At 38.8% G+C, this 15,289-nt stretch overlaps 1 protein-coding gene across 30 annotated transcripts in view; it reads right to left on the bottom strand.

Moving 5' to 3' along the window:
- The window catches only part of ERBIN (erbb2 interacting protein), a 225,178-nt gene that overhangs the window by 62,925 nt on the left and 146,964 nt on the right, over positions 1-15,289 (bottom strand). For 28 of the 30 annotated variants that reach the window (XM_037902921.2, XM_037902915.2, XM_037902925.2 and 25 more), the window contains one exon: positions 1,995-2,051. The exons of the other annotated variants lie outside the window; for them this stretch is intronic. In XM_037902921.2, coding sequence (XP_037758849.1) covers positions 1,995-2,051 — 57 coding nt within the window. The remainder of the gene's footprint in view (positions 1-1,994; positions 2,052-15,289) is intronic. 30 annotated transcript variants of the gene reach the window in all.

Raw genomic sequence — 15,289 nt, 5'->3', positions numbered from 1 at the left:
GTCAAACGTCCCTCACTTTGAGGGATGTCAGTTTACATATACCAGAAATAAGAAATTATGAAGCTAAAGGTAAACAAAATTTTTTACGTCAAATGAATTAATATCACAGCATTTGAAGTTCCCTTTCTAAATAATGTTTTCAATACCACCTTTTTTGGGCCATTGTCACATGCTGACAGGTGAGCCCTTCACCATATAGGGCAGGGGTGGCGAACCTGTGGCTTGCAAGCCACATGTGGCTCATTTACAGTTAAAGTGCAGCTCGCAAAGGCCCCCTTCCCCCAATTTTCTGCCTACTAGACTGCGGGGGAGGGGGTGAACAGCCTCAGGCCTTCTGCCCTGCAGTGGGATGGTGGGACTACAGGCTACTGCGAGAGACAACTGATGCCTGTTGAGTGTGTGTGTGTGTGTAGGTACGTGTGTGGAAGGGGGGGCACAATTTAAAGGTTCAGTCATTCCCCTCAACAGCTTGAGTCACACATCCCCAGGCACACCTCCCCTCTTACCCACAGCAGCCCCTCCCTGCAGCTCCCAGGTGTTAGCTCTGTGAGGAGAGGCTGCAGCTCTCCCCGCAGCTTCCAGCTGTTTGCTGCTGCCTCTCCTCACAGCCTCAGCTCCAGCAGCTGTTGTGCAGGGAGGGGGCCTGGCTGCATCATGTGACAAATTGGAGTCCGCAAATCCTGGCAAAAATCTGGGGGAGGGGGTGACACATGACCACACCCCCGGAACCCTGGCAGGCACACCCTGCACAGCTGAAGCCCCGAGCCCTGATAGGTGTGCTCTGACTCTCGAATTTCTGAAGATTGTCATATGTGGCTCAGAGGGTTGTAAAGTATGGCCACCCCTGATGTAGAGTACCTAGACACAATGTGCAAAATAAGTCAATCAATTCTGTCCAAGAAAGGATTTCAGCCGTATGCCATTACTTGCATATATCTCAAATGAAAACAGTCTTAAGTTAAGAAGGATCACCATGTGGATTAGGTGGAAAATTAAATTACTCAGGGCCTTGCCAGACCACAGAAGTAACAACACTGTCAGATTCCTGGGTTAGTTTGTCTCATGCTAGAATAAGGAGAGCAACCCACAATCAGTGCCTGAAATTAAGAGGTGAAAGAAGGGACTAGAAGTGATATACAATCTAAAAAATAAAGCATGCAGTTGAATTTTACTATTAAGACAACCTCAGATTAAAATTTTAACAAGCATTTTACAGCTGTGGAAACATGACTGGGGGATACTCACACTAGCTATGTTAAACAATTTGGTGAAGTGTTTTGGAATACATCTTGCATAACAGATTCCACAGAACATAGGTATGTACTGTGTTGTATTTTATCAATAATAAATGTATTCATGATCAAAGTTGTTCAAAAACAATCACATTCACCCAGTCACTCGGAACAATAAGTGTCTACTAATCCCACATACATTGATTTTAATATTAGAATTTGAATAATATCCACAAAAGTTTTCAACAGTAAAGTCGAAAAGACTTAGTGCCACTAAAATAAATTTATGCATACACACAGAGAGTGCAGCAATGGTACACTAAAATTTGTCAAGATTTCTGGAGAGGGAAATTGATGGGATTAGAATTTAAAATATTTTCAGCTGGAATCATAACATTCACAGAGCTGGATTAAGACACAATTCTTGGGATGCAGTCCCAGTGACTGGGGGAAAGAGGAGAAAATTAACACAGTACCGAATCAGTAAAAACTCAAGTATCTGAGGCAGAAGATCAAGGAGTCCACTGGGTTAGAGAAGAGAGAGCAAGAGCTAATTTGGAAAGCCAGGACAAGGAAGAGACTGAAAATGATGAGGAGGAAGAGTTTCTGCAAGAGTTTCTGCTGATTCACCAAAACTTCATGATCAAACCCTAAGGAATCTTGGGTCAATTAAGGCTCAATCCACTTTTTAGTAGTCATTAAGAGTTTACTGAAACTGAAAAGCAAGCAGGCATGTACCTTAAATATTCCATCTGTACTTACTTTGGCAACATTTTTAACTGGTTTTCTCTCAGTTCCAATATCTGGAGTTTAGTTAACCTGTAATATATACACATGGTAGAATGATTGACCATTAAAAGGTAAAACATTTCTATTTTCTGACGAAACCCAAACTTTGTGATAGAAACAGAAATTGTATTGAAAGTTATTTTTAGTTGTACAAAAAGTCATTTAAAGACCAGGAATATTTTTCACTTAAGACTGCAAAGATAGTCTGTACAAAAAGTCACACTGTTGTAATCTCACTTTTTCATTAGATTTTTTTTAAACTGGATCTCTCTTCTGATTTGCACTTGCTTGAACACAATTGTTCTCCTCTACCCACAGATTTTTTATACATTTCAAACAATTTTTAGTTTATATAAATTCTCCTGAGATGTCAAAACAAAAGGTTGTTTGAGGGGAAAGGGCAGGATTAAGGAAAACAAATTAAAACACAATTTCTGCTATAGGGACTATGTTAGACCATATTGTACATTCTATACCTATACATAAAACTATGTTAAAACAATACCTCTGGTCTCTATTTCCACAAGTATCAATCATAGAAATGTAGGGCTGGAAGGGACTTCAAGAAATCATCAAGTCCAGCCCCCCGTGCAGAGGCATGATCAAGTACACCTAAACCATCCCTGACAGGTGTCTGTCCAACCTGTTCTTAAAAACCTTCATGTGGGGATTCCACAACCTCCCTTGGAAGCCTATTGCAATGTTTTACTATCCTTACAGTTAGAAATTTTCCTAATATCTTACCTAAATCTCCCTTGCTGCAGATTACGGCCATTATGTCTTCTCCTACTTTCAGTGGACATGAAGAACAACTGATTACAGTTCTCTTTATAACAGACCTTAGCATACTTAAAGACATGTCCCCTCTCAGTCTTCTTTTCTCAAAACTAATCATGTCCAGTTTTTTTAACCTTTCCTCATAGGTCAGGTTTTCTGAAACTTATCATTTTTGTTGCTCTGCTCTGGACTCTCTCCACCTCTTCCCTAAAGCGTGCCACCAAGAATTGGACAGAGTACTCCAGTTGAGTGCTCACCAGTGCTGAGTAGAGCATACTGTTAATCTACCTGTTAATATACCAAAATATTAGTCTTTTTCACAACTGCATCACAATGCTCATTCATTCAATTTGTGACCCCTGTGGCCCTCAGATCCTTTTCAGCAGTACTACCACCTAGTCAGCTACTCCCCATTTTGTAGTTGTGCACTTCATTTTTCCTTCCTAAGTGAAGTACTTTACATTGTCTTTACTGAATTTCATCTTGTTGAATTCAGACCAATTCTCAAAATTTGGTATGGTCATTTTGAATTCTAATTCTGTGTCCAAAGTGCTTTCAAAATCGCTCCCCTTCCCCAAAGCTTGGTGTTATCCCCAGATTTTATAAGCATGCTCTCCATTCCATTATCCAAATCATTAATGAAAATATTGAATCGCATTGGAACCAGGATTCACCCCTGAATCGTATCGGAACCAGGACTGACCCCTGCAGCACTCCACTAAATTCGCCTTCCCAGTTTGACAGTGAACCATTACCAACTACTCCGAGTATGGTTTTTCAACCAGTTGTGTACTTTATAGTAATTTCATTTAGATCACATTTTCCAAGTTTGCTTATGAGAATGTCACATGGGATTGTCACTAAATCAAGATTCATCACGTCTACTGTGTCAGCCATCTGATCAAGTGGCCATTGGATTCACCTTGGACTTCCCTTCCCAAGTTTCCTTTCTAGTCAGCTCATTAATCCATTTTTAAGTTTTCTATTTGGAAACTGCCTGACCTTTCTTACAGTAAAGCCTTGATGCAAGATAAATAACCTCTCAGTCTCTGAACTCAGCTGCTTGGCCAAGATAAATTTAACGGGGTCTTGACATCCAAGCAATGTAGCACACCCTCTGGAATTCTGTGGATTAAGACAGAAGTGACACGGCTTCCACATTTCATTTTTATATGAAATGTAGAAACTGCCTTACGTATAAATTCAGGCAGGGTCATGAGGACAAGAGTTCTGCGTATTACCTGCTGGCAGTCCTTCTACATTACAGAATAGGACATTAAAGTTCCCTGACTGCAGCAGAAGTAATGGCAAAAAAATTAAAGGCCATGATATGCAGCAAATAGACTTAAGGGGATCAACAGAAGGTGCTATGAGAATATGGAGAATAAGTTTAAGTTTCACTGAATATTAGCAACCAAATTTAAGGGAGAACTGGAATGCCTATTAACAGTATCATTTTTTCTCCAAAGCTTTCTCACACTTTTGGTCACATCTGGGTGATGTGCACAGAAAAGTGAACCACCACACCCTATGAAACTGTAATAGCTACGTTGTGTCTTTATGGAACTGGTATTCAACTCCAATTCTGCCCAGCTTGCTGGAACGGGAGGATATCCAGAACTGCAGATTGAGAAGGAACTATTTTTTGCTCTCCTGTACCAAAAAGGGAAACAAGCGTTCTTTAGTCTCATATAGGACAACAAAGTACATTGTTTTCAGATGACTATTCTAGCAGACATGACCTTATCTGGCAGCACCTCCTCCCTTTTTATTAAAGGTTTGACACCGTCATACCTAGATCACTTGTGCTAGTGAATTAGGATTTCTAAGAAAATTGACAGGTTCCAGAGTAACAGCTGTGTTAGTCTGTATCCGCAAAAAGAAAAGGAGTGCTTGTGGCACCTTAGAGACTAACAAATTTATTTGAGCATAAGCTTTCATGAGCTGAGCTGTAGCTCATGAAAGCTTATGCTCAAATAAATTTGTTAGTCTCTAAGGTGCCACAAGCACTCCTTTTCTTTTTAAGAAAATTGAGTTTGCCTGAGCAGATCCTTTGTGACAAGCAGAATGATGGGTATTTTACCAGGCATATCTATTAGATCTTGGTACCATGGCATCTTTAGCCAATCTATGGCTACAAAATTAAACCTCACGGAAAGCTTCTGCAAGATTCTGTCTATCATGGCCATTAGAACATTTGTTTTGCTTGCCCAAGGCTTCTTGAACCTTCTTGAACTTTGCCTTCCTGCTAGACTTGAAGGCCCTTTGGTCCACTTCACGCTCACCTCAGTAACTGCAAATCTCCTAGAATAACACTGTTTTCAGAGTGGTAGCCGTGTTAGTCTGTATCAGCAAAAAAACCAAGGAGTATTTGTGGCACCTTAGAGACTAACAAATTTAGGTTCCTGTTTTAGTGTTTTTGGTGTGTGGTTGCTGGTGAGTATTGGCTTCAGGTTGGGGGGTGTCTGGAAGCAAGGACTGGCCAGTCTCCCAAAATCTGAGAGAGTGAAGGATCGTCCTTCAGGATAGGTTGTAGATCCTTGATGATGCGCTGGAGAGGTTTTAGTTGGGGGCTGAAGGTGACGGCTAGTGGCATTCTGTTACTTTCTTTGTTGGGCCTGTCCTGTAGTAGGTGACTTCTGGGTATTCTTCTGGCTCTGTCAATCTGTTTCTTCACTTCAGCAGGTGGGTATTGTAGTTTTAAGAAGGCTTGATAGAGTTCTTGTAGGTGTTTGTCTCTGTCTGAGGGATTGGAGAAAACTAACCCAGAAACCTATCCTTGCAACAAAGCCCATTGCCAACTCTGTCCCCATATCTATTCAAGGGACACCATGATAGGACCTAATCCCATCAGCGACACCATCAGAGGCTCGTTCACCTGAACATCTACCAATGTGATATATGCCATCATGTGCCAGTAATGCCCCTCTGCCATGTACATTGGCCAAACCGGACAATCTCTGTGCAAAAGAATAAATGGACAAATCAGATGTCAAGAATTATAACATTCAAAAACTAGTCGGAGAACACTTCAACCTCTCTAGTCACTCAATTACAGACCTAAAAGTCGCAATACTCCAACAAAAAACCTTCAAAAACAGACTCCAATGAGAAACTGCAGAATTGGAATTAATTTGCAAACTGGACACCATTAAATTAGGCTTGAATAAAGACCGGGAGTGAATGCGTCATTACTCAAAGTAAAAACTGTTTCCCCATGCTAATTTTTTCCCTACTGTTACTCACACCTTCTTGTCAACTGTTTGAAATGAGCCATCCTGATTATCACTACAAAAGTTTTTTTTCTCCTGCTGATAATAGCCCACCTTAATTGATTAGTCTCATTACAGTTGGTATGGCAACACCCTTTTTTTCATGTTTGTGTTCTCTCTCTCATATTATTATATATATTATAATATAATCTTCCTACTGTATTTTCCACTGCATGCATCTGATGAAGTGGGTTTTAGCCCAGGAAAGCTTATACCCAAATAAATGTGTTAGTCTCTAAGGTGCCAAAAGTACTCCTCATTTTTATTTATTTTTTTTTTTTTTACGAGTATCACTGGAAACGATCTCCAATTCTTCTGACCTCATCTGCATCTAATGCTGCCAGACCACTTCTTCCCGCTGTATGAATCACTAACAGAACAGAGACGTTGTTTCTGTTGCCTTCCTTAGACTTATTGCATTTTCTCCTATGTTCAAGTTATCTCCTCAGCTGGTTCCACCTACTGAGACAAACACATCAGAACTCTGGGAAATACAAAACCTCTTATATGTACGGGAAGGATGAGGTGATCAAAAGAAAGTTTTACTTCATCTGCTGGCCTTCAGGAACTACATCCAAATATCTTGACTGGTATACGGGAATCGAACAGAAATGGTTATTTAAAATGGAAACCCTTAGACAACCTTAACTATAGATGTCCCTATGTATTCCACCTATATTAAGTATGTAACGTCTATGCAGATCATAGCACACAATATATATTTTACCACAAAAAGGCAACAGAAAAAACCTCCTTGCACTGTTGGGAAATGGAAATCTCTCCTTGCAGCAGAAAGTATGGTATGTATTATGAGACACTAATCCAAAATGCATAAAATCAAAAAGGAAAGCAACATGACACGTGTCTCAAAAGTGAGTTGTGTAATACTCCTGCAACATCTGGGGTTCAAACTTTTAACAAAAAACACACACTACATTCAGTCATACCAAAATTCAGTTTTTTAGTATCCATTTTAATATTTTAGATAAACTTGGGGCTTCGTTAAAAAAATGTTTATAGATCAACTAACAAAGCTAAAGTAATTTTATTTCATTTTAAACAATGGGCCAAATTCATACCTGGAGTAACTGTTTACTTCAATTGAATATTCCAGGAATTATTTTGTCCACTGTTATCTAAGCAGCCTGTACACATTACAGTTCAACTTTTAAACACAAAAATTTAAATATTTAATACCACGTATGAGCACCACAGTCAGCAGAAAATTAGTTCAATAACTCCATTAAATCTGATTTCCTGTCTGTTTTGGTTTAAGATCCTGCATCAATACAGCTCAACATCAAATATATAGTTTCACTTTCCAACAAGATATGCCTACAAAGTCACATTACAACCACCCCTTTTACTTCCAAATAGAATTATATATATTTCAGACATTTTATTTTTTCAGCATGGTCACAAGTTCTTTAATTCAGAAAAACATTTTAAATCATAAATACTATTAAAAGCAGGAAGCTAAAATAATCAGCATTCTGCTCTGTAGCAGCCTCTGAATCTTGCAAAATTATTTTTGTAAAATTGAAGAGATAACATTAAAAGATTAATGCCTCAAAATCTTAACACTGCATTGTTAGTTTATGTAAAAGTACAAAATTTATGGAAAATTAAGATCTTTTTAAAAGGCAAGGTGGGTGAGGTAATCTCTTTTACTGAACCAACTTTTTGAAATATGGACTGTACAACGCTGGAAAGGTAAGATTAAAAATGAGTTCACAGCACTGCCATATTAATTTATTTACAAAAGTCATGGAAGGTTGTCTACAGCTAGCAAGTGCTGAGTTATAAAATGATTCTAAGCATCAAAGATCACATGTGCCAGAGGCTGAGGCTGAACTCCTTGGTAACAGGTCTATCAACAAGAAACTTAAACCTGAGCAGCAGCAGCGGCTGTTGCTTTACCAGCTCCATTTCTATACACTTCAGAGTGCTTATCAGTGGCTAGAAGCAGCAGTAGAAAAAGTAATGGTTTTCCCAAATGTCTTCTTTTCATGAAAAGTGAAAATGGAAGACACAATGGAGTAAAGTAGAAATGAATGTGGCTTTATTCTGCCCCTTTCATTCTTAAAATATTCCAATGTGCTCTACAAAACAATGAATCAGAAGCTGGGAATGTGATGTCTATGTAGGCATATGCCATAACCATTATTTGACAAGATATACAGTTTTGGACACTAGAACCTATTTTATTTAAAAGTGCTGATCTCGACACCAGGATTATCATTGTACTCTTTTTGAATAGAGCTATGGGCTATAACTTCCAATGGGACAAAAACAACAGTATGATATCGCACCCAAAGGCTATCACACCTATAATGCTGCACAACTATGTTAGTGTTAGATAAGAATCCAAATGCAGATATTAGCCTTGCTTAAAGGCACAGCCTACAGATTTGTATATTTAGACATGAATGAATCAATTTTCAAAAGTGCTGAGCACCTGCCACTGAAATGGAATTTTGTATATATTGCAATGGAGGCTAACTCCAGAATCCTGGCCAATAGTCATCCTTACAGTAAAACAGATTCTTATGTCTCTGACTCTATATGTTAATGAATACTGAATATAGAATGACAGCTGCATACTATTGGATCAGTAGGAATTGAGACTAGTTCTGTAAGGTTTCAAATTTGGATTGTAATAAACAAAGTCAGTACTAATTACTAAAATGTCACATAGGGCAATTTCACTAAGGAGTAATTTAACCTAATTGTAACAGAGTTGTGGAGGAAGTGCAAGTGTTCTAATTGTTATCCAGCATCTACTATGTAGCTGAACTAGAGTCACAGGGGAGCCACATGAAGCAAACTATATTATATATATGTATTTATTTTAAAGAAAAAAATATGAGTGAAGACTAAAGCCAAGCACAGTGAGAGAAATACTACTTTGACATCTGATTTGTATGACTGAGGAAAATGTGGAGAGTAGTGTGAATATTAACAATTTATTCTACTACACCAACCTCTAAATTTGTAATGTGTTTACCAGATGCCAAGTATTGCTCAGCCTGAACTGTATTATTATGGACTGTATTCACAAAGGTAGGGCCTCACTTATCAAAGTGAAATCTGGAAAGAAATCTGGAAAGAAGAATTCAGAAAGTTTTCTTTATTTTACACATTAATTTTTTTCCATAGGCTTTGGAGGAAGCAAAGCAGTTTCAAAACACTTCTTACACATATGTATATATTAAATACAATCCTTAGATACAAATTAGAATTAATGTATATAATTATCCAAAGTAAAAAGTGAATCGAAGAGACCACAGTTTTTTGCACCTTACCAATTTCACCACCTGCTTTTATCTAAACAAAATAGGTACTGAGAGTACCTACTTCCTATAATTTCCACTATTCAGAGGAGAAAATTAGGACTTCACGAAAGGTTTCTTTAAGCATCCTGGATTTGCCTTAAACAATGATTTAAGTTAAAAGCACATACAAAATGTATTTAAGTGTAGGGTCCATCAAAATTAGACATTTGGGTCAAGAAATGAAAGTCATTCCTTTGTAATCATACAAGACTTCTATTTCAATATCCAATGTTGTTGTAGCTGTGTAAGTCCCAGGATATCAGAGAGACAAGGTGGGCAAAGTAATATCCTGGTCTATTTCAATAGTTGATAAAATCATTGCTAAGTGGCTGATGACCGTTTTCTTTTGGTTGAAAAAACAGGATCTATATAGAATAAAGTATACCTGAGCAGGGAATCCACTGACTGAGTAGCTACAGAAGGCTACCTGTACATATCCTACACGTCAGGAAAAGGTAGGTCTCTGCACTGCTGCCACATGAGATGGAGTAGAAGGCCACTTTGGAGGTGGGCTAAAGGTGCAGATCTGTGTTTATGAACAGGTTGAAATAGCATCCACAGTCTTAAGCATGAGGAAGATATTTAGCAGATCAATACCTTGATTCTGGTTTTGGGGGGTGGAGGAAGTTGGCTTTCACCTCCTCAACCATTCAGCACTCCACCTATATAGGGCTTTATGTGGTGGAGTATAGTACACCCTTAATCTATCTCTGCCTTTAAATAAATTTATATTATGATTAAATGAAACACTTCCTTAGAGAAAATCTGAACTAATTAAAGAAATACAGAATTCTTTAGGAGATTTTAATGTGTAATTCAGATCTGAATAACTATCCTATTTAGCTTCACTGTCATAATGCCCTATTCCTGTGAAGTGCTAGGCTCCTTCAACACTCTAACCTCAGGGAGGTTTTTGGCAGTGAAGCTAAAAAGGACAGCCATTCAAATCAGAACTAGACAGAGAAACCTGTTGGAGAGTTAATCTATATCAATTTAACTTAATTTAATAAGAGTTGAGTGTGTTTAGCACCTAGTACCTCACTAGATCAGACTGTTATGATTTGTCCCAAGCTTCTGTTTTTTGTAGACTGCTACCAATGAAATTATTACAGTCAAATGTTAGTATCAGAATGGCTGGTCTTTTAAGGGGAGCTGAGCTCAATTGCATCCAATCAGCTGGGCCCAATCAGACTGATCAGCTGCCCCTCACCTGAGGCTGTAAGGCTAGGGATCACATGATAGCTTGAAGATCAAATGGTTCTCATAAAAGTGAGCAAGTAGCTTAGCTGAGGATGGGAGCTGCAGGAGGTAGGGAGACAAGAGGTCCTGGGGCAGAGGAAAGAACACAGTTTATACGTGATTCTCAGACAGATAGCGTGCAGAGTGTAATCCTGCAGGCAAGCAGGCTAGGAAGGAGATGGGATCAGAAAGGTTTGCCTTGACTTGACTCCCAGGCAGATAGTCTGCAGAATGTAATCCTGAGGGGAGTAGACAGGCCCCTGCAGAAGACTCCAGGTCAGGGGGAAAGGACACAATTGATGTTTTGAACTTTTCCTTAACAAGTTTATTTTGAAAAAATTAAATCAAAAGTCTTGATGAAAAGGACAGAAATCCTGTGGCTGGAAGAGTGCTCTTTGGTGCACCGGCTAGTGAGATAGCCAACTGGTTTACATTTAGGCTCTGTTTGACATTGCTTACTCCAGATAAATTAGGCAGACGACATCAAGTGACATTTATACTTTGTTTCCACATTCAGACTAATAGGTAACTAAAGCTCAGCTGTGCTCAGAAAACTTGTAAAAAAGCATACTAATCTGCTACAAAAATATAATAGTTTAAATGTGTATCAAAGTGAGCCTCAAACAGATGCCAAAAATCTGCAGAATGCACAACCAAAAACAAAAATATTTTTAAAGCACATTTTGTGGGGTTTATTTTAGTTCTAATTTATTCTCTCTCATTCTAGTATTTTCAAATATGTAACAAGTACAGATGAAAAAATTTACTTGTCTTGCAATTTCTAAAATTTCGCTCCATAATTCTACTCATACACAAGACTAATTAACTAAGTAACTGAACAAGCACATTACTAAACAGGAAATCTTACTGTATGGAGTGTAACTACAGCAGTCGGTCCCAGGATATTAGAGGAAGGTGGGTGAGGTAATATCTTTTATAGGATCACTTCTGTTGGTGAGAGACAAGCTTTCGAGCCACACAGAGCTAGTCTTCAGGTCAGAATAGAAGACAAAGGTGAGAATAAAAGATAAGTTCCACTAAAAGATGCTGCCTCACCCACCTTAACTCAGGAAATTTTACTGTAACTGTAGCAGTTTAAAGCCTTTTTTAAATAAAATATATAAATCAATTGATGGTATAAGGTCTGTTAATAATTCCTGTTCAGCTCTATTAGCCTAGAAGTTAGGGTGTTTTAAGTCAGCACCTGTATATTTTAAAAACCAAGGCTGAGATTTTCATAGCTATTAAGGGATTTGCATCCCAATTCCCATTAATTTTAAATTTTTAAATTATTATTATAAACACTTTTATATTGCAGTACCACCTATAGGCCTCAACGACACTGGATCTCATCGTGCTGGGTGATGTACAAAGATGATAAATTGAAGTTCCTGCCCCAAAAAGCTTACAGTCTAAAAGACATAGGTGGGTGAAAATCAAGCATGCTGGGGTGTGGTGAAGGAGACAAGGTAACAAATCAATTGCACAGGATGTGTACAATTCTTAGCCAGCCAGTAGGTGGAATTATGTATAGTCTCTGATAAGTCCTGGAGATTGTAAACAGACAAAGGTGACAAACCAGGTTTCTTCTATATAAAGGGGAAAGAAAATATAGTGGCAGATGCCATGTCCAGGAGAGAGGGCTCTGAAAGGCTGCCTCTGGGTTAGCCTCTGGGAGAGATGTGACGCTAAAAGCATCTCAAGGCAAGAGGCTCACTGGAATCAGGTAGAGAGTTTCAGCTGGCCTGACTAGTTCATAGTACACCAATTCACTATGGTTATAATCTGCATCTAAAAAGATGTCATGTGATAGGTAATTGGAAAACTAAAAACTCACTGATCAATAATATTCTTGCATGATGTATGTACACAGTGTGCATTAAAAGTAACGGATATAGGCTAGAATTATGACTAAAATGTATTTAAACCAGACATATTGGGAGAGTTGGTAAATAGGTCAGCCCTAGACAAAGGTATGTACATTTCCTTCTTAGACTAGCCTGGTCACCAGGCAGAGACAATGAAGGTCCATTTACATAGTAGGTAAACAAAGCTATCAAACTAACAAATATAAAGATGGCGGGGGGGGGGCTGAATCTCAAGTGATAAGCAACTGAGTCAACAGATTGTATACAATATTATTGTATTATAAAAGTGTGTAGAGTGAGGTCTTTTATGAAAGCCTATGACACACTGGTGATTAGTATCATTGTGAACTGTATGTATTAACATTATATAAGGAATTATGGTACCCATTGATATTATCTTTTACAGTTTGTGTCCAAACAAAGGAAGATATAGGTCTCTCCCAGACAGGAGGGAACATAACAGCTATTTACTTGTCTCCGATGTAAATTAAGGATGATGGAATCAAAACAATGGAAATCACATTTACATACGTAGGGATTGGAAGCCCACATGAAGGGAAAAACAGTGTGAGGTTATCCTGCCTTCTGAAACAAGTCCATTGAACTTTGGAAGATATAAGCAAGGGCAGATGCCACCTTTGGCATCCATCACTAGACAGCCACAAGGGCCAGAGCTCTTGCAAGCTGAGAAAGATGGGTCCTTCAACCAAGGAGAGAACTGAAAATAGGTGAGAAAACAGCTTAGGCAAAGTTCTTTCATCTAGGAAGACAAGGGAACCAAGCATCTTGTACTTCTGTGGAAGATCCCAACTGAGGGGAAGTCAGCCAGGGCTGGGAAGAAGGAAGATTGGTGAGAGAAACCATCTTGAACAAAGCCTGTACCTTGCAAGATTAAGTTTTAGACCATTAGATATGTATTTTCACTTTTAATTGCTTGTAACCATCTCCACTTTTATTTCTTTTACTTGACATCACTTAATCCTATGTATATTTTGTTAATAAATTTGTTTTATTTTTTACTATAAACCAACTCAGTGCTGTGTTTGAAGGGAAGGGTGTAATTACCCCCATTATTTTAATAAGATGTAATGGGCTTCTGTCTCTTTGAAGGAGCAACAAACCTTAATATTTGTCTGAGTGGCCCAGGTGAGGGCTGGACACTTCAGGGCACATGGTTTTGGGGAAGTTTGGGGATGTGGTGTGTTGGGGTCACTTGCTGGTTGTAACCAAGTCTGGTGGAAATGGGGTTGTGAGGGTTTTGGGGTCAGAGCTGCTTAACCAGGGTTGTCTGGCACACAGACGGTTACCTGTTAGCTGTGAGTATCCCAGACTCGGAGCTACAGCAGAAAAGCATTGTAATGCACCCAGGCTCGTAGGATAAGTAGTGACACAATCCTTTACTGGTCTGATTTATACCCAGAACACCATGACAGTATGTCTACACTTTAAGCCAGAGGTGTAAATTCCAGCTTGAGGAGACATACCTGCACTAGCATACAGAAAATAAAGTGTAACCATGATAGCGTGAGTGGCTAGCCACCTCGAAGACCTACCTAGAGTCTCAGATGGGATCCTACTTAGGGTAGCTTGGCCCTCCTGCTGCTGTGGCTACACTCTGTTTTTAGCATGCTAGCTCAATCAGAACTAGCAGAGGTATGTCCTCAAGCTGTAATTTACACATCCAGTTCAAAGTGTAGACATACCTCATGGCTCAGTTCTAAGAGTGAAGTGAAGAAAACAATCCCTCTCAACCTATTTGTAATCAAAATGTTTAATGTACAGTGTATCTGATTTTTTAAAATACTGAATTCAGGAAATGAATACATACAAAAGAGAAATCTAGGCCAACAACCCTAAAAGTGGCAAAGAGTCCTGTGGCACCTTATAGACTAACAGACGTATTGGAGCATAAGCTTTGGTGGGTGAATACCCACTTCTTCAGATGCATGTTGTGGAAATTTCCTAAAACTGAGTGTCTCAGATGACTAGTAAATGCATCGCTAACAGACTACTTTTGTTCTTGCTTTTCACTGAGTGCCTACTGGCCTGCCAAACTACTTCAGCAACTGTAGAAGAGTAGTGCTATGCTTCTGCTCTCTGCACTTTTCTGAGCACTTGTTTACGGAATTGTATTGACTAGGATTATAGGATCCTAGTCACTTGCACTCCAAGGATCAGATCCTCAACTGATGTAAACTGACGTAGCTCTGAAAGAAAAGTTTGGGTGAGATATGGGAGGAGAAAAGGGTTGAAAGAAAGAGCCAGACAGGACAGGGAAGGAGAGTGCAACAAAACAGAAGTGGACAAACCAAAAGAACCAGGAGGAAAGGACAGACCGTACTGGCCTAAAAATAATGTTCTTCTTAACTATATTATCTTATCATTTTTGCACTGAAGAATTAACCCGGAGTTTAAAGGGTAGGGTATAAGTATTTGCCTCATGTTAAACTCTGATTTAGAGCAAATTTGCTTATAGGGTATGACACTGCACCTCATATTCTTCCGTGATATGATTATGATATGATTATGGCTTAATTATAATGCATTTTGTACACGATGGGTCATGTGAGCTGTCATTGGAAAAGTTATGATTCGCTGAATAGGATTATCCTATTTGTATTCATGTATTATTTTTGTATCTGAAGTTAAGAATATTGACTATGTATCTGTATTTCAACTGTGCTACTCTGGGTGACACCCACAACTAGCCTTTCTGGTACAACAATGAAGAAGCCAGACAGTGCTGATGGTCCATCAGCAAAAACAATGGACCCTGG

The sequence above is a fragment of the Chelonia mydas genome, chromosome 5 (genome assembly GCF_015237465.2).
Source record: "Chelonia mydas isolate rCheMyd1 chromosome 5, rCheMyd1.pri.v2, whole genome shotgun sequence".
Classification (NCBI taxonomy): domain Eukaryota; kingdom Metazoa; phylum Chordata; order Testudines; family Cheloniidae; genus Chelonia; species Chelonia mydas.
This window is presented reverse-complemented; position numbering and strand designations above follow the sequence as displayed.